This window comes from Salmo salar, chromosome ssa11 (assembly GCF_905237065.1).
Source record: "Salmo salar chromosome ssa11, Ssal_v3.1, whole genome shotgun sequence".
In the NCBI taxonomy this organism is placed as follows: Eukaryota; Metazoa; Chordata; class Actinopteri; order Salmoniformes; family Salmonidae; genus Salmo; species Salmo salar.
In genome coordinates, this window is record NC_059452.1 from 108050863 (window position 1) to 108073300 (window position 22438).

The following is a 22438-nucleotide window of genomic DNA, read 5'->3' on the forward strand; positions in this document are numbered from 1 at the left end:
TAACTAACTAACTAACTAACTAACTAACTAACTAACTAACTAACTAGCTAACTAACATACACTAACATAACATACTAACTAACTAACTAACTAACTAACTAACTAACTGACTGACTGACTGACTGACTGACTAACTAACTAACTGACTAACTAACTAACTGACTAACTAACTAACTAACTACCCAACATACTAACTAACTAGCCAACTAACTAACTAACTAACTAACTAGCCAACTAACTTGGTAACTAACGAACTAACTAACTAACTAGCCAACAACGAACTAACTAACTAGTCAACATACTAACTAACTAACTAACTAACTAACTAACTAACTAACTAACTAACTAACTAACTAACTAACTAACTAACTAACTAACTAACTAACTAACCAACTAACCAACATTCTAACCAACAGACTAACAGACTAACAGACTAACTAACTAACTAACTAACTAACTAACGAACTAACTAACTAACTAACTAGCCAACTAACTAGCCAAATAACTAGCCAACTAACTAACTAACTAACTAACTAACTAACTAACTAACTAACTAACTAACTAACTAGCTAACTAACATACACTAACATAACATACTAACTAACTAACTAACTAACTAACTAACTAACTAACTGACTGACTGACTGACTGACTAACTAACTAACTGACTAACTAACTAACTGACTAACTAACTAACTAACTTGGTAACTAACGGACTAACTAACTAGCCAACAACGAACTAACTAACTAGCCAACATACTAACTAACTAACTAACTAGCCAACTAGCCAACTAACCAACTAGCCAACTAACTAACTAACTAACTAACTAACTAACTAACTAACTGACTAACTAACTAACCAGCTAACCAACATACTAACTAGCTAACCAACAGACTAACTAAGTAACTAAGTAACTAAGTAACTAAGTAACTAACTAACTAACTAACTAACTAACTAACTAACTAACTAACTAACTAACTAACTAACATACTAACTAACTGGGTAACATACTAACTAACTCGCTAACTAACATAACATAACATAACATACTAACTAACTAACTAACTAACTAACTAACTAACTAACTAACTAACTAACTAACTAACTAACTAACCAACCAACATACTAACTAACTAACCAACATACTAACCAGCATACTAACTAACTAACCAACATACTAACCAGCATACTAACTAACTAACTAACCAACTAACCAACTAACATACTAACTAGCTAACCAACATACACTAACAGACTAACTAACTAACTAACTAACTAACTAACTAACTAACTAACTAACTAACTAACTAACTAACTAACTAACTAACTAACTAACTAACTAACTAACTAACTAACATACTAACTAACATACTAACTAACTAACTAACTAACTAACTAACTAACTAACTAACTAACTAACTAACTAACTAACTAACTAACTAACTAACTAACTAACTAACTAACTAACTAACTAACTAACTAACTAACTAACTAAACAAGAAAACTAACCAACATACTAACCAGAATACTAACTAACCAACATACTATCTAACTAACACACTTACTAACTAACTTGCTAACTAACATACACTAACTAAACAACATACTAACTAACCAACCAACCAACCAACCAACACACTAACTAACCAAGTTACAGTTCATATAATTAAATCAGTCAATTTAAATAAATTCATTAGGTCCTAATCTATGGATTTCACATGACTGGGAATACAGATATTCATCTGTTGGTCACAGATAGTAGGTGTGTGGATCAGAGAACCAGTCAGTATCTGGTGTGACCACCATTTGCCTCATGCAGTGTGACACATCTCCTTCACATAGAGTTGATCAGGCTGTTGATTGTGGCCTGTGGAATGTTGTCCCACTCCTCTTCAATGGCTGTGTGAAGTTCCTGGATATTGGCGGGAACTGGAACATGATGTCGTACACGTCGATCCAGAGCATCCCAAACATGCTCAATGGGGGACATGTCTGGTGAGTATGCAGGCCATGGAAGAACTGGGACATTTTCAGCTTCCAGGAATTGTGTTCAGATCCTTGCGACATGGGGCCGTGCATTATCATGCTGAAACATGAGGTGATGGAGGAGGATGAATGGCACGACAATGGGCCTCAGGATTTTATCTATAAAATGCAATTGTGTTTGTTGTCCATAGCTTATGCCTGCCCATACGATAACCCCACTGCCACCATAGGGCACTCTGTTCACAACAGCAAACCGCTCGCCCACACAGTCTGCCATCTGCCCGGTACAGTTCAAACCAGGATTCATCCGTGAAGAGCAGACTTCTCCAGCGTTCCAGTGGCCATCGATGGTGAGCATTTTCCCACTGAAGTCGGTTACGACGTCAAACTGCAGTCAGGTCAAGACCCTGGTGAGGACAACGAGCACGCAGGTGCGCTTCCCTGAGACGGTTTCTGACAGTTTGTGCATTCAATTCTCTTGCAATAGCTCTGGTGGACATTCTTGCAGTCAGCATGCCAATTACACGCTCCCTCAAAACTACAGACATCTGTGGCATTGAGTTGTATGACAAAACTGCACATTTTAGAGTGGCCTTTTATTGTCCCCAGCACAAGGTGTACCTGTGTAATGATCATACAGTTTAATCAGCTTCTTGATATGCTACACCTGTCAGGTGGATGGATTATTTTGGCAAAAGGAGAAATGCTCACTAACAGGGATGTAAACAAATTTGTGCACCAAATTTGAGAGAAATAAGCTTTTTGTGAGAATGGAACTAACTAACTAACTAACTAACTAACTAACTAACTAACTAACTAACTAACTAACTAACTAACGCTAACATACTAACTAACAAACTAACTAACTAGCCAACTAACTTGGTAACTAACGAACTAACTAACTAGCCAACAACGAACTAACTAACTGGTCAACATACTAACTAACTAAGTAACATACTAACTAAGTAACATACTAACTAACTAACTTACTAACCAGCTGATATACTAATTAAGTAACATACTAACTAACTAACTAACTAACTAACTAACTAACTAACTAACTAACTAACTAACTAACTAACTAACTAACTAACTAACTAACTAACTAACTAACTAACTAACTAACTAACATACTAACATACTAACTAAGTAACATACTAACTAACTAACTTACTAAACCAGCTGATATACTAACCTGTGGTAGCTGACCAGTTTGTTCTGATCACACACACTTACAGTGCTTTGCAAAACTATTTATCCTCCTTGGGTGTTTTTTTTCTATTTTGTTGCATTACAACCTGTAATTTAAATTGATTTTTTATATATGAATTTCGTGTAATGGACAAACACAAAATAGTCCAGATTGGTGAAGTGAAATGAAAAAAATAACTTGTATTTGAAAAGTGGTGCGTGTACATGTATTCATCCCTTTGCTATGAAGCCCCTAAATAAGATCTGGTGCAACCAATAACCTTCAGAAGACACATTATTACTGGAGGCCTGATGCGTGGGGCCGGCACAGGTTGCACTGGACTGGTGACACGCTCTTCAGGGTGAGTGTGAGGAGGAGACACAGGACGTACCGGACTGGGGACACGCACTTCAGGGCGAGTGCGAGGAGGAGACACAGGACGTACCGGACTGGGGACACGCACTTCAGGGCGAGTGCGAGGAGAAGACACAGGACGTACTGGACTGGGGGAGGCGCACTGGAGGCCTGATGCGTGGAGCCGGCGCAGGTTTCACCGGACTGATGACACGTTCCTCCAAACGCCTGTGTTGCCGCATACTCCTAGCCAACTCCATTCTCTGGTACCCCTCCTCGCATTGTTCCATCGACTCCCAGGAGGGCTCTGGTACTCTCCTTGGGTCGACCGACCACCTCTCTATCTCCTCCCTGATGGTCTCTGGCTCTTCCCTCTGCTCAGCCGCCAGCTCCATGTGCCCCCCCCCCAAAAAAAAAAACATTCTTGGGGTTTCTGTGGCCGCAGTCCCCGGCGTCATCGCTGTCCTTCCTGCGTCCTCTGCAACTCCTGCCAAGGAAGTGTCTCGTGTCCTCCCATGATCTCCTCCCAGGTCCAACTTATTTTTCCTATCGTTGCACGCTGCTTGGTCCTTGTTTGGTGGGATATTCTGTCTAACTAACTAACTAACTAACTAACTAACTAACTAACTAACTAACTAACTAACTAACTAACTAACTAACTAACTAACTGTCACGGTTGTCGTAAGAACGGGACCAAGGTGCAGCGTACGTAGAGTTCCACATCTTTATTAACAAGTGAAACTTCAGCACAAACAATAAACGAACAACGACACGTGACCTACGTGGTGCTACACGCACAAACACAAAACAATAATCCCACAATGCAGGTGGGAACAGGGACGCCTTAAGTATGATCCCCAATTAGAGACAACGAACATCAGCTGCCTCTAATTGGGAACCATACCAAGAGCACCAACATAGAAATATATATACTAGAACACCCTCTAGTCACGCCCTGTCCTACTACACCATAGAGAACCAAGGGCTCTCTATGGTCAGGGCGTGACACTAACCAACATATTAACTAGCTAACTAGCTAACTAACCAATATACTAACTAACTATCCAACATACTAACTAACTAACCTGTGATGTGGTAGCTGACCAGTTTGTTTTGATCCGTGGTGTCTCCGTCGTTGGTGCTGAGGACAGACACCACCTCTCCTGGCGGGTCACTCTCTCGGACCGCGCCCCGGTAAAACTCTCTTTCGAATCGCGGAGGGTTGTCATTCACATCTGCTACAGACACCTGGAGAGGTACAGGAACACAGGAGAAGGTACGACTTACTACTAGAGTGCGTATGTGTGAGTTTTCTTCATGCATTGATATCAATGGGAGAGAGTTGAAATTTGACTGAAGTGGAAGTTAGGATTTCGTCCCTTTACTGTTACTTTATAGTTTTTCCTCAATCACTTACAAGGATCTTCCATAACAATGTTGTTGATTTTCATTTTTTTGGGGGGGGTGGGGGGGGCTTTTGCAACAAAACAAAAAAAGTTTATGTATTTTCAAAATGTTGTTGCCTCCTCAAAAAATAAAAACATCAAAACTATATTATACCGTCAAAATGACAAATACTTTCATAAAAAGAACACAGATGTCTGCCACGTCCTGACCAGTAAAGGGGTTATTTAAAAAAAAATATATATTTCTGTTAGTTCGTTTCTTGTTTTGTTTATTAATAAGTGTTCACTAATAAAGTTAAGATGAGCACTCGACCCGCTGCGCCTTGGTCCACTTACTACGACGAACGTGACAATGTCTGCCAAAAAATATGAACATAACCTATTTATTTACTAAAGTTTAGTAACTAAACGAAACAGAAAGCCAGTCTTTTAAATTCCAGAAACTAAATCATGACGATCAAAATTGGAAATACAAATATCAAAAGGTGCAGGAATTATGGGTAATTACTCTCCTTTTATGCATATTTCACCAAATAATCTCATACACATTCAATCAAATATTATTCCTGTTGAAAATATCTTTTTTTTTAAATAACATTTTGTTATTGTGTGCAAGAATCATTCATCGGTATCATTACAATCCAATTTCATGTATTCAATACAAAAGGTTGGCTTGATCATTGTTTTGTTGACTTTCCATTGGCGCACAGAAACACAATCCACGATAGAAATAAGGAAAGGTGAATGCAATGGAGGAACACAACTGATATAAATGCATAGGCCTCAATCCACACCAATGGAAGGTCACAAAGTAACTCAGTTACTTTAGAAGTAACGCAACTTCATTCTCCCTTCCGGAGACACCTGAAACCCCGCCTCTTTAAGGAATACCTGGGATAGGATAAAGTAATCCTTCTAACCCCCCTAAAATTTAATGCACTATTGTAAAGTGGTTGTTCCACTGGATATTATAAGGTGAATGCACCAATTTGTAAGTCGCTCTGGATAAGAGCGTCTGCTAAATGACGTAAATGTAAATGTAAAATTCTCTGCATGTCCTCAATATTGTAAAAAAAATAAATCATAAAAATGTGACAGTGATCTTCCCGTATATTGTGCTTGATACTGATGCTTCAGACTCCAGCGCACTAGTTTTTACTGATTGCTGGAAAAAGTGAACACAAAATCTTCTGATGAAAACAATTTGTTAATATTCTGTGACCAAAAAAAAAATACACTTGAATTTTTGTATTCACTGATGACATTTGTATTTAAAGTTAAAGTAAAGACAGGGTTGGTTTAGACTGTTGACATGTAGACTATATTTCACTTCTCCACTCCTCCTGAGTCCCCCCTACACACAGACACTACCCCCCTACACACAGACACTACCCCCCCCCTACACACAGACACTACCCCCCCTACACACAGACACTACCCCCCTACACACAGACACTACCCCCCTACACACAGACACTACCCCCCTACACACAGACACTACCCCCTACACACAGACACTACCCCCCCTACACACAGACACTACCCCCCTACACACAGACACTACCCCCCTACACACAGACACTACCCCCCTACACACAGACACTACCCCCCTACACACAGACACTACCCCCCTACACAAGACACTACCCCCCCTACACACAGACACTACCCCCCTACACACAGACACTACCCCCCTACACACAGACACTACCCCCCCTACACACAGACACTACCCCCTACACACAGACACTACCCCCCCTACACACAGACACTACCCCCCTACACACAGACACTACCCCCCCTACACACAGACACTACCCCCCCCTACACACAGACACTACCCCCCTACACACAGACACTACCCCCCTACACACAGACACTACCCCCCTACACACAGACACTACCCCCCCCTACACAGACACTACCCCCCTACACACAGACACTACCCCCCCTACACACAGACACTACCCCCCCTACACACAGACACTACCCCCTACACACAGACACTACCCCCCCTACACACAGACACTACCCCCCCTACACACAGACACTACCCCCCTACACACAGACACTACCCCCCCCTACACACAGACACTACCCCCCTACACACAGACACTACCCCCTACACACAGACACTACCCCCCTACACACAGACACTACCCCCTACACACAGACACTACCCCCCCTACACACAGACACTACCCCCCTACACACAGACACTACCCCCCTACACACAGACACTACCCCCCCTACACACAGACACTACCCCCCTACACACAGACACTACCCCCCTACACACAGACACTACCCCCCTACACACAGACACTACCCCCCTACACACAGACACTACCCCCCCTACACACAGACACTACCCCCCCTACACACAGACACTACCCCCCTACACACAGACACTACCCCCCCTACACAGACACTACCCCCCTACACACAGACACTACCCCCCCTACACACAGACACTACCCCCCCTACACACAGACACTACCCCCCTACACACAGACACTACCCCCTACACACAGACACTACCCCCCTACACACAGACACTACCCCCCTACACACAGACACTACCCCCCTACACACAGACACTACCCCCCTACACACAGACACTACCCCCCTACACACAGACACTACCCCCCTACACACAGACACTACCCCCCTACACACAGACACTACCCCCCTACACACAGACACTACCCCCCCTACACACAGACACTACCCCCTACACACAGACACTACCCCCCTACACACAGACACTACCCCCCTACACACAGACACTACCCCCCTACACACAGACACTACCCCCCTACACACAGACACTACCCCCCCCTACACACAGACACTACCCCCCTACACACAGACACTACCCCCCTACACACAGACACTACCCCCCTACACACAGACACTACCCCCCTACACACAGACACTACCCCCCCTACACACAGACACTACCCCCCCCTACACAGACACTACCCCCCCTACACACAGACACTACCCCCCTACACACAGACACTACCCCCCTACACACAGACACTACCCCCCCTACACACAGACACTACCCCCCTACACACAGACACTACCCCCCTACACACAGACACTACCCCCCTACACACAGACACTACCCCCCTACACACGACACTACCCCCCCCTACACACAGACACTACCCCCCTACACACAGACACTACCCCCCACACACAGACACTACCCCCTACACACAGACACTACCCCCCTACACACAGACACTACCCCCCCTACACACAGACACTACCCCCCCCTACACACAGACACTACCCCCCCTACACACAGACACTACCCCCCTACACACAGACACTACCCCCCCTACACACAGACACTACCCCCTACACACAGACACTACCCCCCTACACACAGACACTACCCCCCTACACACAGACACTACCCCCTACACACAGACACTACCCCCCTACACACAGACACTACCCCCCCCTACACACAGACACTACCCCCCCCTACACACAGACACTACCCCCCTACACACAGACACTACCCCCCCCTACACACAGACACTACCCCCTACACAGACACTACCCCCCCTACACACAGACACTACCCCCCTACACACAGACACTACCCCCCTACACACAGACACTACCCCCCTACACACAGACACTACCCCCCTACACACAGACACTACCCCCCCTACACAGACACTACCCCCCCTACACACAGACACTACCCCCCTACACACAGACACTACCCCCCTACACACAGACACTACCCCCCCTACACTACACACACAGACACTACCCCCCTACACACAGACACTACCCCCCCTACACACAGACACTACCCCCCTACACACAGACACTACCCCCCACACACAGACACTACCCCCCTACACACAGACACTACCCCCCCCACACAGACACTACCCCCTACACACAGACACTACCCCCCCTACACACAGACACTACCCCCCTACACACAGACACTACCCCCCTACACACAGACACTACCCCCCTACACACAGACACTACCCCCCCCTACACACAGACACTACCCCCCCTACACACAGACACTACCCCCCCTACACACAGACACTACCCCCCCTACACACAGACACTACCCCCCTACACACAGACACTACCCCCCTACACACAGACACTACCCCCCTACACACAGACACTACCCCCTACACACAGACACTACCCCCCTACACACAGACACTACCCCCACCACAGACACTACCCCCCTACACACAGACACTACCCCCCTACACACAGACACTACCCCCTACACACAGACACTACCCCCCCTACACACAGACACTACCCCCCTACACACAGACACTACCCCCTACACACAGACACTACCCCCCTACACACAGACACTACCCCCCCACACACAGACACTACCCCCCTACACACAGACACTACCCCCCTACACACAGACACTACCCCCCTACACACAGACACTACCCCCCTACACACAGACACTACCCCCCCTACACACAGACACTACCCCCCTACACAGACACTACCCCCCTACACACACAGACACTACCCCCCTACACACAGACACTACCCCCCTACACACAGACACTACCCCCCTACACACAGACACTACCCCCCCTACACACAGACACTACCCCCCTACACACAGACACTACCCCCCTACACACAGACACTACCCCCCCTACACACAGACACTACCCCCCTACACAGACACTACCCCCCTACACACAGACACTACCCCCCCTACACACAGACACTACCCCCCTACACACAGACACTACCCCCCTACACACAGACACTACCCCCCACACACAGACACTACCCCCCTACACACAGACACTACCCCCCCTACACACAGACACTACCCCCCCACACACAGACACTACCCCCCTACACACAGACACTACCCCCCTACACACAGACACTACCCCCCTACACACAGACACTACCCCCCCTACACACAGACACTACCCCCCTACACACACAGACACTACCCCCCTACACACAGACACTACCCCCCCCTACACAGACACTACCCCCCTACACACAGACACTACCCCCTACACACAGACACTACCCCCCCTACACACAGACACTACCCCCCTACACACAGACACTACCCCCCTACACACAGACACTACCCCCCCTACACAGACACTACCCCCCTACACACAGACACTACCCCCCTACACACAGACACTACCCCCAGACCCCCCCCTACACACAGACACTACCCCCCTACACACAGACACTACCCCCCTACACACAGACACTACCCCCCTACACACAGACACTACCCCCCTACACACAGACACTACCCCCTACACACAGACACTACCCCCCTACACACAGACACTACCCCCCCCTACACACAGACACTACCCCCCTACACACAGACACTACCCCCCCTACACACAGACACTACCCCCCCTACACACAGACACTACCCCCCTACACACAGACACTACCCCCCACACACAGACACTACCCCCCCTACACACAGACACTACCCCCTACACACAGACACTACCCCCCCTACACACAGACACTACCCCCCTACACACAGACACTACCCCCCCTACACACAGACACTACCCCCCTACACACAGACACTACCCCCCTACACACAGACACTACCCCCCTACACACAGACACTACCCCCCTACACACAGACACTACCCCCCTACACACAGACACTACCCCCCTACACACAGACACTACCCCCCTACACACAGACACTACCCCCTACACACAGACACTACCCCCCTACACAGACACTACCCCCCTACACAAGACACTACCCCCTACACACAGACACTACCCCCCTACACACAGACACTACCCCCCTACACACAGACACTACCCCCCTACACAGACACTACCCCCTACACACAGACACTACCCCCCCTACACAAGACACTACCCCCCCTACACACAGACACTACCCCCCTACACACAGACACTACCCCCCTACACACAGACACTACCCCCCTACACACAGACACTACCCCCCCTACACACAGACACTACCCCCCTACACACAGACACTACCCCCCTACACACAGACACTACCCCCCCTACACACAGACACTACCCCCCCTACACACAGACACTACCCCCTACACACAGACACTACCCCCCCTACACACAGACACTACCCCCCTACACACAGACACTACCCCCCTACACACAGACACTACCCCCCCTACACACAGACACTACCCCCCTACACACAGACACTACCCCCCCTACACACAGACACTACCCCCCCTACACAGACACTACCCCCCTACACACAGACACTACCCCCCCTACACACAGACACTACCCCCCCTACACACAGACACTACCCCCCCTACACACAGACACTACCCCCCCTACACACAGACACTACCCCCCTACACACAGACACTACCCCCCTACACACAGACACTACCCCCCTACACACAGACACTACCCCCCTACACACAGACACTACCCCCCTACACACAGACACTACCCCCCTACACACAGACACTACCCCCCTACACAGACACTACCCCCCTACACACAGACACTACCCCCCTACACACAGACACTACCCCCCTACACACAGACACTACCCCCCCCTACACACAGACACTACCCCCCCTACACACAGACACTACCCCCCTACACACAGACACTACCCCCCCTACACACAGACACTACCCCCCTACACACAGACACTACCCCCCTACACACAGACACTACCCCCCCTACACACAGACACTACCCCCCTACACACAGACACTACCCCCCCTACACACAGACACTACCCCCCCTACACACAGACACTACCCCCCTACACACAGACACTACCCCCCTACACACAGACACTACCCCCCCTACACACAGACACTACCCCCCCTACACACAGACACTACCCCCCTACACACAGACACTACCCCCTACACACAGACACTACCCCCCTACACACAGACACTACCCCCCCCTACACACAGACACTACCCCCTACACACAGACACTACCCCCCCTACACACAGACACTACCCCCCTACACACAGACACTACCCCCCTACACACAGACACTACCCCCCTCACACAGACACTACCCCCCTACACACAGACACTACCCCCCCTACACACAGACACTACCCCCCTACACACAGACACTACCCCCCCTACACACAGACACTACCCCCCTACACACAGACACTACCCCCCTACACACAGACACTACCCCCCTACACACAGACACTACCCCCCCTACACAGACACTACCCCCTACACACAGACACTACCCCCTACACACAGACACTACCCCCCCTACACACAGACACTACCCCCCTACACACAGACACTACCCCCTACACACAGACACTACCCCCCTACACACAGACACTACCCCCCTACACACAGACACTACCCCCCTACACACAGACACTACCCCCTACACACAGACACTACCCCCTACACAGACACTACCCCCCTACACACAGACACTACCCCCTACACACAGACACTACCCCCCTACACAGACACTACCCCCCCTACACACAGACACTACCCCCCCTACACACAGACACTACCCCCCTACACACAGACACTACCCCCCTACACACAGACACTACCCCCCTACACACAGACACTACCCCCTACACACAGACACTACCCCCCTACACACAGACACTACCCCCCTACACACAGACACTACCCCCCCTACACACAGACACTACCCCCCTACACACAGACACTACCCCCCTACACACAGACACTACCCCCCTACACACAGACACTACCCCCCTACACACACAGACACTACCCCCCTACACACAGACACTACCCCCCTACACACAGACACTACCCCCCTACACACAGACACTACCCCCCCTACACACAGACACTACCCCCCTACACACAGACACTACCCCCTACACACAGACACTACCCCCCTACACACAGACACTACCCCCCTACACACAGACACTACCCCCTACACACAGACACTACCCCCCCTACACACAGACACTACCCCCCCTACACACAGACACTACCCCCTCACACAGACACTACCCCCCCTACACACAGACACTACCCCCTACACACAGACACTACCCCCCCTACACACAGACACTACCCCCCCCTACACACAGACACTACCCCCCCTACACACAGACACTACCCCCCCTACACACAGACACTACCCCCCTACACACAGACACTACCCCCTACACACAGACACTACCCCCCCTACACACAGACACTACCCCCCTACACACAGACACTACCCCCTACACACAGACACTACCCCCCCCTACACAGACACTACCCCCCCCTACACACGACACTACCCCCCTACACACAGACACTACCCCCCTACACACAGACACTACCCCCTACACACAGACACTACCCCCCACACACAGACACTACCCCCCCCTACACACAGACACTACCCCCCCTACACACAGACACTACCCCCCCTACACACAGACACTACCCCCCCTACACACAGACACTACCCCCCCTACACACAGACACTACCCCCCCTACACACAGACACTACCCCCCTACACACAGACACTACCCCCCTACACACAGACACTACCCCCCCTACACACAGACACTACCCCCCTACACACACACACACAGACACTACCCCCCCTACACACAGACACTACCCCCCTACACACAGACACTACCCCCTACACACAGACACTACCCCCCTACACACAGACACTACCCCCCCTACACACAGACACTACCCCCTACACACAGACACTACCCCCCCTACACACAGACACTACCCCCCTACACACAGACACTACCCCCCTACACACAGACACTACCCCCCTACACACAGACACTACCCCCCCCTACACACAGACACTACCCCCCTACACACAGACACTACCCCCCCTACACACAGACACTACCCCCCTACACACAGACACTACCCCCCTACACACAGACACTACCCCCCTACACACAGACACCACCCCCCTACACACAGACACTACCCCCCTACACACAGACACTACCCCCCTACACACAGACACTACCCCCCTACACACAGACACTACCCCCCTACACACAGACACTACCCCCCTACACACAGACACTACCCCCCTACACACAGACACTACCCCCCTACACACAGACACTACCCCCCCTACACACAGACACTACCCCCCTACACACAGACACTACCCCCCTACACACAGACACTACCCCCCTACACACAGACACTACCCCCCCTACACACAGACACTACCCCCCCTACACACAGACACTACCCCCCTACACACAGACACTACCCCCCTACACACAGACACTACCCCCCTACACACAGACACTACCCCCCTACACACAGACACTACCCCCCTACACAGACACTACCCCCCCTACACAGACACTACCCCCCCTACACACAGACACTACCCCCTACACACAGACACTACCCCCCTACACACAGACACTACCCCCCCACACAGACACTACCCCCCCTACACACAGACACTACCCCCCTACACACAGACACTACCCCCCTACAGACACTACCCCCCTACACACAGACACTACCCCCTACACACAGACACTACCCCCCTACACACAGACACTACCCCCCCTACACACAGACACTACCCCCCTACACACAGACACTACCCCCCTACACACAGACACTACCCCCCTACACACAGACACTACCCCCCCTACACACAGACACTACCCCCTACACACACAGACACTACCCCCCTACACACACAGACACTACCCCCCTACACACAGACACTACCCCCCCTACACACAGACACTACCCCCCTACACACAGACACTACCCCCCTACACACAGACACTACCCCCCTACACACAGACACTACCCCCCCTACACACAGACACTACCCCCCTACACACAGACACTACCCCCCTACACACAGACACTACCCCCCCTACACACAGACACTACCCCCCACACAGACACTACCCCCCTACACACAGACACTACCCCCCTACACACAGACACTACCCCCCCTACACACAGACACTACCCCCCTACACACAGACACTACCCCCTACACACAGACACTACCCCCCCTACACACAGACACTACCCCCCTACACACAGACACTACCCCCCCTACACACAGACACTACCCCCTACACACAGACACTACCCCCCCTACACACAGACACTACCCCCCACACAGACACTACCCCCCTACACACAGACACTACCCCCCCTACACACAGACACTACCCCCCTACACACAGACACTACCCCCTACACACAGACACTACCCCCCACACACAGACACTACCCCCCCTACACACAGACACTACCCCCCTACACACAGACACTACCCCCCCTACACACAGACACTACCCCCCCTACACACAGACACTACCCCCCTACACACAGACACTACCCCCCTACACACAGACACTACCCCCCCTACACAGACACTACCCCCCTACAGACACCACCCCCTACACACAGACACTACCCACACACAGACACTACCCCCCCTACACACAGACACTACCCCCTACACACAGACACTACCCCCCTACACACAGACACTACCCCCCTACACACAGACACTACCCCCCTACACACAGACACTACCCCCTACACACAGACACTACCCCCCTACACACAGACACTACCCCCCCTACACACAGACACTACCCCCCTACACACACAGACACTACCCCCCTACACACAGACACTACCCCCCTACACACAGACACTACCCCCCTACACACAGACACTACCCCCCCTACACACAGACACTACCCCCCTACACACAGACACTACCCCACACACAGACACTACCCCCCTACACACAGACACTACCCCCCTACACACAGACACTACCCCCCCTACACACAGACACTACCCCCCTACACACAGACACTACCCCCCTACACACAGACACTACCCCCCTACACACAGACACTACCCCCACACACACAGACACTACCCCCCTACACACAGACACTACCCCCCCTACACACAGACACTACCCCCCTACACACAGACACTACCCCCCTACACACAGACACTACCCCCCTACACACACAGACACTACCCCCCTACACACAGACACTACCCCCTACCCCCTACACACAGACACTACCCCCCCTACACACAGACACTACCCCCCCTACACACAGACACTACCCCCCTACACACAGACACTACCCCCCTACACACAGACACTACCCCCCTACACACAGACACTACCCCCCTACACAGACACTACCCCCCCTACACACAGACACTACCCCCCTACACACAGACACTACCCCCCTACACACAGACACTACCCCCCCTACACACAGACACTACCCCCCTACACACAGACACTACCCCCCTACACACAGACACTACCCCCCTACACACAGACACTACCCCCCTACACACAGACACTACCCCCCTACACACAGACACTACCCCCCTACACACAGACACTACCCCCCTACACACAGACACTACCCCCCCTACACACAGACACTACCCCCCCTACACACAGACACTACCCCCCCTACACACAGACACTACCCCCCTACACACAGACACTACCCCCCTACACACAGACACTACCCCCCTACACACAGACACTACCCCCCTACACACAGACACTACCCCCTACACACAGACACTACCCCCCTACACACAGACACTACCCCCCTACACACAGACACTACCCCCCTACACACACAGACACTACCCCCCCTACACACAGACACTACCCCCCCTACACACAGACACTACCCCCCCCACACACAGACACTACCCCCCTACACACAGACACTACCCCCCTACACACAGACACTACCCCCCCCTACACACAGACACTACCCCCCCACTACACACACAGACACCACCCCCCTACACACAGACACTACCCCCCCTACACACAGACACTACCCCCCCTACACACAGACACTACCCCCCCCTACACACAGACACTACCCCCCTACACACAGACACTACCCCCCTACACACAGACACTACCCCCCTGCACACAGACACTACCCCCCTACACACAGACACTACCCCCCCTGCACACAGACACTACCCCCTACACACAGACACTACCCCCCCTGCACACAGACACTACCCCCCCCTACACACAGACACTACCCCCCTGCACACAGACACTACCCCCCCTGCACACAGACACTACCCCCCTACACACAGACACTACCCCCCTGCACAGAGACACTACCCCCCTGCACACAGACACTACCCCCCACCACACAGACACTACCCCCTACACACAGACACTACCCCCCTACACACAGACACTACCCCCCTACACACAGACACTACCCCCCTACACACAGACACTACCCCCCCTACACACAGACACTACCCCTGCACTCACCGTGACGACAGTGGTGGAGGATAGCTGTAACAGCTCTCCAAGGTCTGAAGACACCACCACGAAGGTATAGCTGGGACCAGCCTCGTGGTCCAGAACAGACAGGGTAGTGATCCAGCCCGTTTTACTGTCAATGGAGAACGCCGGTCCGGTACCAGTAGAACGACTAGTTGAACCAGTACTGGTACCAGTAATAACAGATGAGGAACCAGCGGATGTACGGTCTGGTCTGTTCTTCTGGATCTGGTTAAGTGGAGTACCCAAGCTGTAGGTGACCTGGAATAAAGAGGAGGGGGAGGAGGAGGAGGAGGGGGAGGAGGAGGGGAGGAGGGGGAGGAGGAGGGGGAGGAGGGGGAGGAGGAGGAGGAGGAGGAGGAGGAGGGGGAGGAGGAGGGGAGGAGGGGGAGGAGGAGGAGGAGGAGGGGAGGGGAGGGGGAGGAGGAGGAGGAGGAGGGGGAGGAGGAGGGGGAGGAGTAGGAGGAGGAGGAGGAGGGGGAGGAGGGGGAGGAGGAGGAGGAGGAGGAGGAGGGGGACGAGGAGGAGGAGGAGGAGGAGGAGGAGGTGGGGGAACAAGAGGAGGAGAGGGGTGGGGGAGGAAGAGGAGGAGGGGGAGGAGGAGGGGAAGGGGGAGGAGTAAGAGGAGGAGGAACAGGAGGAACAAGAGGAGAAGTAAGAGATGAGGAGGGGGAAGAGGGGGAGGAAGAGGAGGACAGTGGAATCGTTAAGGGTAAACAGCAAGCAATGCAGGTGTAGAAGCACAGTGGCTAGGAAAAAAACCCTAGTTTACCCATCTATTGCGGAAATACAGTGGCTTGCAAAAGTATTCACCCCCTTGGCATTTTTCCTATTTTGTTGCCTTACAACCTGGAATTAAAATAGATTTTTTGGGGGATTTGTATCATTTGATTTACATAACATGCCTACCACTTGAAGATGCAAAATATGTTTTATTCCCCTTCAAGGTCCTCGGTGTCCACATCACTAAGGATCTTAACAGTCCACAGACACCAACACAGTCGTGAAGAACACCTATTCCCCCTCAGGAGGCTGAAATGATTTCGCATGGGTCCTTAGATCCTCAAAAGGTTCTACAGCTGCACCATTGAGAGCATCCTGACGGGTTGCATCACCGCCTGGTATAGCAACTGCTTGGCATCCGACCACAAGGCACTACGGAGGGTAGTGCGTACGGCCCAGTACATCACTCGGGCCAAGCTCCCTGGCATCCAGGACCTCTATACCAGGCGGTGTCAGAGGAAGGCCCAAAAAATTGTCAAAGACTCCAGCCACCCAAGTCATAGACTGTTCTCCCTGCTACCGCGTGGCAAGTGGTAGCGCTGCTCCAAGTCTGGAACCAACAGGACCCTGAACAGCTTCTACCCCCAAGCCATAAGACTGCTAAATAGTTAGGCAGGTTAGCCAGTTGGTTAGCTATTTAACTATCTGCATTGACCCTTTTTGCACTAACTTTTTTTTTTTTACTCATCACATACTACTGCTGCTGTTAATGGTTATTATCTGTCACTTTATTCCTAGTTATATGTACATATCTATCTCAATTACCTGGTACCCCTGCACATCGACTCAGTACTGGTACCATGTGTATATAGCCATGTTATTACCTGGTACCCCTGCACATTGACTCGGTACTGGTACCCTGTGTATATAGCCATGTTATTACCTTGTATTACATTTTACATTTTAGTCATTTAGCAGACGCTCTTATCCAGAGCGACTTACAGTAGTGAATGCATACATTTCATACATTTTTTTTTTTTGTTCTGTGCTGGCCCCCCGTGGGAATCGAACCCACAATCCTGGCGTTGCAAACACCATGCTCTACCAATTGAGCTACAGGGAAGGCTGTACCCCTGCACATCAACTCGGTACTGGTACCCTGTGTATATAGCCATGTTATCGTTACTCATTGTGTATTTATTATTACTTTATTATTACTCGTCATTACTTTTCTATTATTTCTCAATTTTCTTTCTCTCTGCATCGCTGGGAAGGTCCCGCATTTCAATCATAGCCTGTAGTTTACGAAGCCTGTTGTGACAAATTAAATTTAAACATAATTCACCGGTTAACAGCGATCATCATTTGTCGACTTATTTTTTTACCACCATAAAGTACTACTAAGATGATAACATGATACTAAGATGATAACATGATACTAAGATGATAATATAATACTACTAAGATGATAATATGATACTAAGATGATAACATGATACTAAGATGATAACATGATACTAAGATGATAATATAATACTACTAAGATGATAATATGATACTAAGATGATAACATGATACTAAGATGATAACATGATACTAAGATGATAATATGATACTACTAAGATGATAATATGATACTAAGATGATAACATGATACTAAGATGATAATATGATACTAAGATGATAACATGATACTAAGATGATAATATGATACTAAGATGATAACATGATACTAAGATGATAATATGATACTATGATGATAATATGATACTATGATAACATGATACTAAGGTGATAATATAATACTATGGTGATAATATAATACTAAGATGATATGATACTGAGATGATATGATACTATGATGATAATATGATACTATGATGATAATATGATACTAAGGTGATAATATAATACTATGGTGATAATATAATACTATGATAATAAGATGATAATATAATACTATGATAATAAGATGATAATATGATACTACTAAGATGATAATATAATACTATGATACTATGATGATAATATGATACTAAGATGATATGATACTAAGATGATATGATACTATGATGATAATATAATACTAAGATGATATGATAATAAGATGATAATATAATACTAAGATAATATGATACTAAGATAATAAGATACTAAGATGATAACATGATACTAAGATGATAATAAGATGATAAGATGATACTAAGGTGATAATATGATACTAAGATGATAACATGATAATACGATGATAACATGATACTAAGATGATAATATGATACTAAGATGATAATATGATACTAAGATGATAACATGATAATACGATGATAACATGATACTAAGATGATAATATGATACTAAGATGATAATAAGATGATAAGATGATACTAAGGTGATAATATGATACTAAGATGATAATATGATAATAATGAAGTAAATAATAACAGAGAAGACAGTATAATACCTGTCCGTTGGAGCCCCAGTCAGGGTCGAGCGCCCGCACCTGGACCACCCTGGTACCCACGGGCATCCCCTCCATCACCATGGCAACATAGGAACTGGTCTCGAACAATGGCTTGTTGTCATTTATGTCCAGAATCTATTGAGAGAGGACGAGGAGGAGGGTTAAGTAAACTGAGTCAAACTCTTTGGAAAGGGTAGAAACCCTACCTCCACATGTTTAATATGTTATTCTACAGTCCTGCTACACACACACACACACACACACACACACACACACACACACACACACACACACGTCAATTCCTCACCTTCACCTCCACGTCGACAGTAGAGATGGACTCTTTGAGGTCTCGTCGAGTCGTAGCTGAGACTTTAAACCTGAAGATGCTAATCAGTTCATAGTCCAGAGGATTGGTCAGCCGGACCAGACCCGTCTCTCTCTCCACCAGGAACGTCCCTCCCTGTAGAGAAACACAAAGGCAGGATCATTATAACGTCATACAAGCTTATAACAACAAGGTATTATAATGCATTATAAACTGTATTAAAATGTATTAGAAACAACAAACTATGTTTTAAGCGAGAAGTAGACATTGGTCTGAAGCCAGAAACATAGGGACTACCTTCTCTTAGATTATGAATTAGGATGTTTGAGAAGGTTTGGATCCTAAGCAACCTGCCTATACATTGTTTGCAGGACGTTAGACCAACATAGCTACTGTAGTAGGTCAAAACTGTGTGCTGGAAAACCTTGGTAGAGCATGGGTGGAGTAGGCATTGTGGTGCTGGATAACCTTTGTAGAGCATGGGTGGAGTAGGCATTGTGGTGCTGGATAACCTTTGTAGAGCATGGGTGGAGTAGCCATTGTGGTGCTGTGAAACCTTGGTAGAGCATGGGTGGAGTAGGCATTGTGGTGCTGTGAAACCTTGGTAGAGCATGGGTGGAATAGGCATTGTGGTGCTATGAAACCTTGGTAGAGCATGGGTGGAGTAGGCATTTTGGTGCTGGATAACCTTTGTAGAGCATGGGTGGAATAGGCATTGTGGTGCTGTGAAACCTTGGTAGAGCATGGGTGGAGTAGGCATTTTGGTGCTGGATAACCTTTGTAGAGCATGGGTGGAGTAGGCATTGTGGTGCTGTGAAACATTTGACATTTGACATTTTAGTCATTTAGCAGACGCTCTTATCCAGAGCGACTTACAGTAGTGAATGCATACATTTCATTTAATTTCATGTATTTTATTTTTTTGTTGTACTGGCCCCCCGTGGGAATCGAACCCACAACCCTGGTGTTGCACACACCATGCTCTACCAACTGAGCCACAGGGAAACCTTGGTAGAGCATGGGTGGAGTAGGCATTGCTGTGCTGAAGTGAATTCACATTCATTTTTTGCCTTTTGTCTTTAGACCAACTTCTTATTTAAAACTTTTTTATTTTTTGTATTTTTTTATTTCCATGTTTTTTTACACCGTAAGGTGATTATACAACATTATTATACAACATAACACAGCAATAAAAGTAAAACGTAAAAGTAAATTAGCCAAAGAAAGATAAAATAGGAAAGAGTGAAAGTCTTTACAGGAGATCTTCTCAGAGCAGAGATAACGTCTTACGTTCATACACATAGAAATACAACAGGTAGAACAGACTGGTGTGCTTCAATGGGAATGTTGGCTATAAATGAAAAACATACAGAAAAGGGGTGTATTGTCCTAGCAAAAGTCTAAATTGTACGTTTAAAACTTCACTGAAACAGCAGCAAGAAAGGAATCTGTATATGATCTTTTTTAATTGTAATACAGTTCTATTCATTCCACATCTATAACTACTACTACATTTGGCACCCATTTTTTTTCCGCTGGCTTCCGGGCATTTACTCATTCATCGACATGGACATCAGCATGAAAACTGTGTGGCT

At 48.7% G+C, this 22438-nt stretch overlaps 1 protein-coding gene across 1 annotated transcript in view; it reads right to left on the minus strand.

The window, feature by feature from the left end:
• The window catches only part of LOC106590939 (protocadherin Fat 3), a gene marked incomplete at its 3' end in the record, with an annotated part of 93208 nt that extends 71069 nt beyond the window's left edge, over nucleotides 1–22139 (minus strand). Inside the window, exons 1-5 of the mRNA XM_045688914.1 lie at nucleotides 22134–22139; nucleotides 20826–20978; nucleotides 20519–20653; nucleotides 17323–17595; nucleotides 4619–4781 (exon numbers count right to left, since the gene is read on the minus strand). Of these exons, the coding sequence (XP_045544870.1) occupies nucleotides 4619–4781; nucleotides 17323–17595; nucleotides 20519–20653; nucleotides 20826–20978; nucleotides 22134–22139 (730 nt within the window). The remainder of the gene's footprint in view (nucleotides 1–4618; nucleotides 4782–17322; nucleotides 17596–20518; nucleotides 20654–20825; nucleotides 20979–22133) is intronic.
• Nucleotides 22140–22438: the final 299 nt, after the last annotated feature.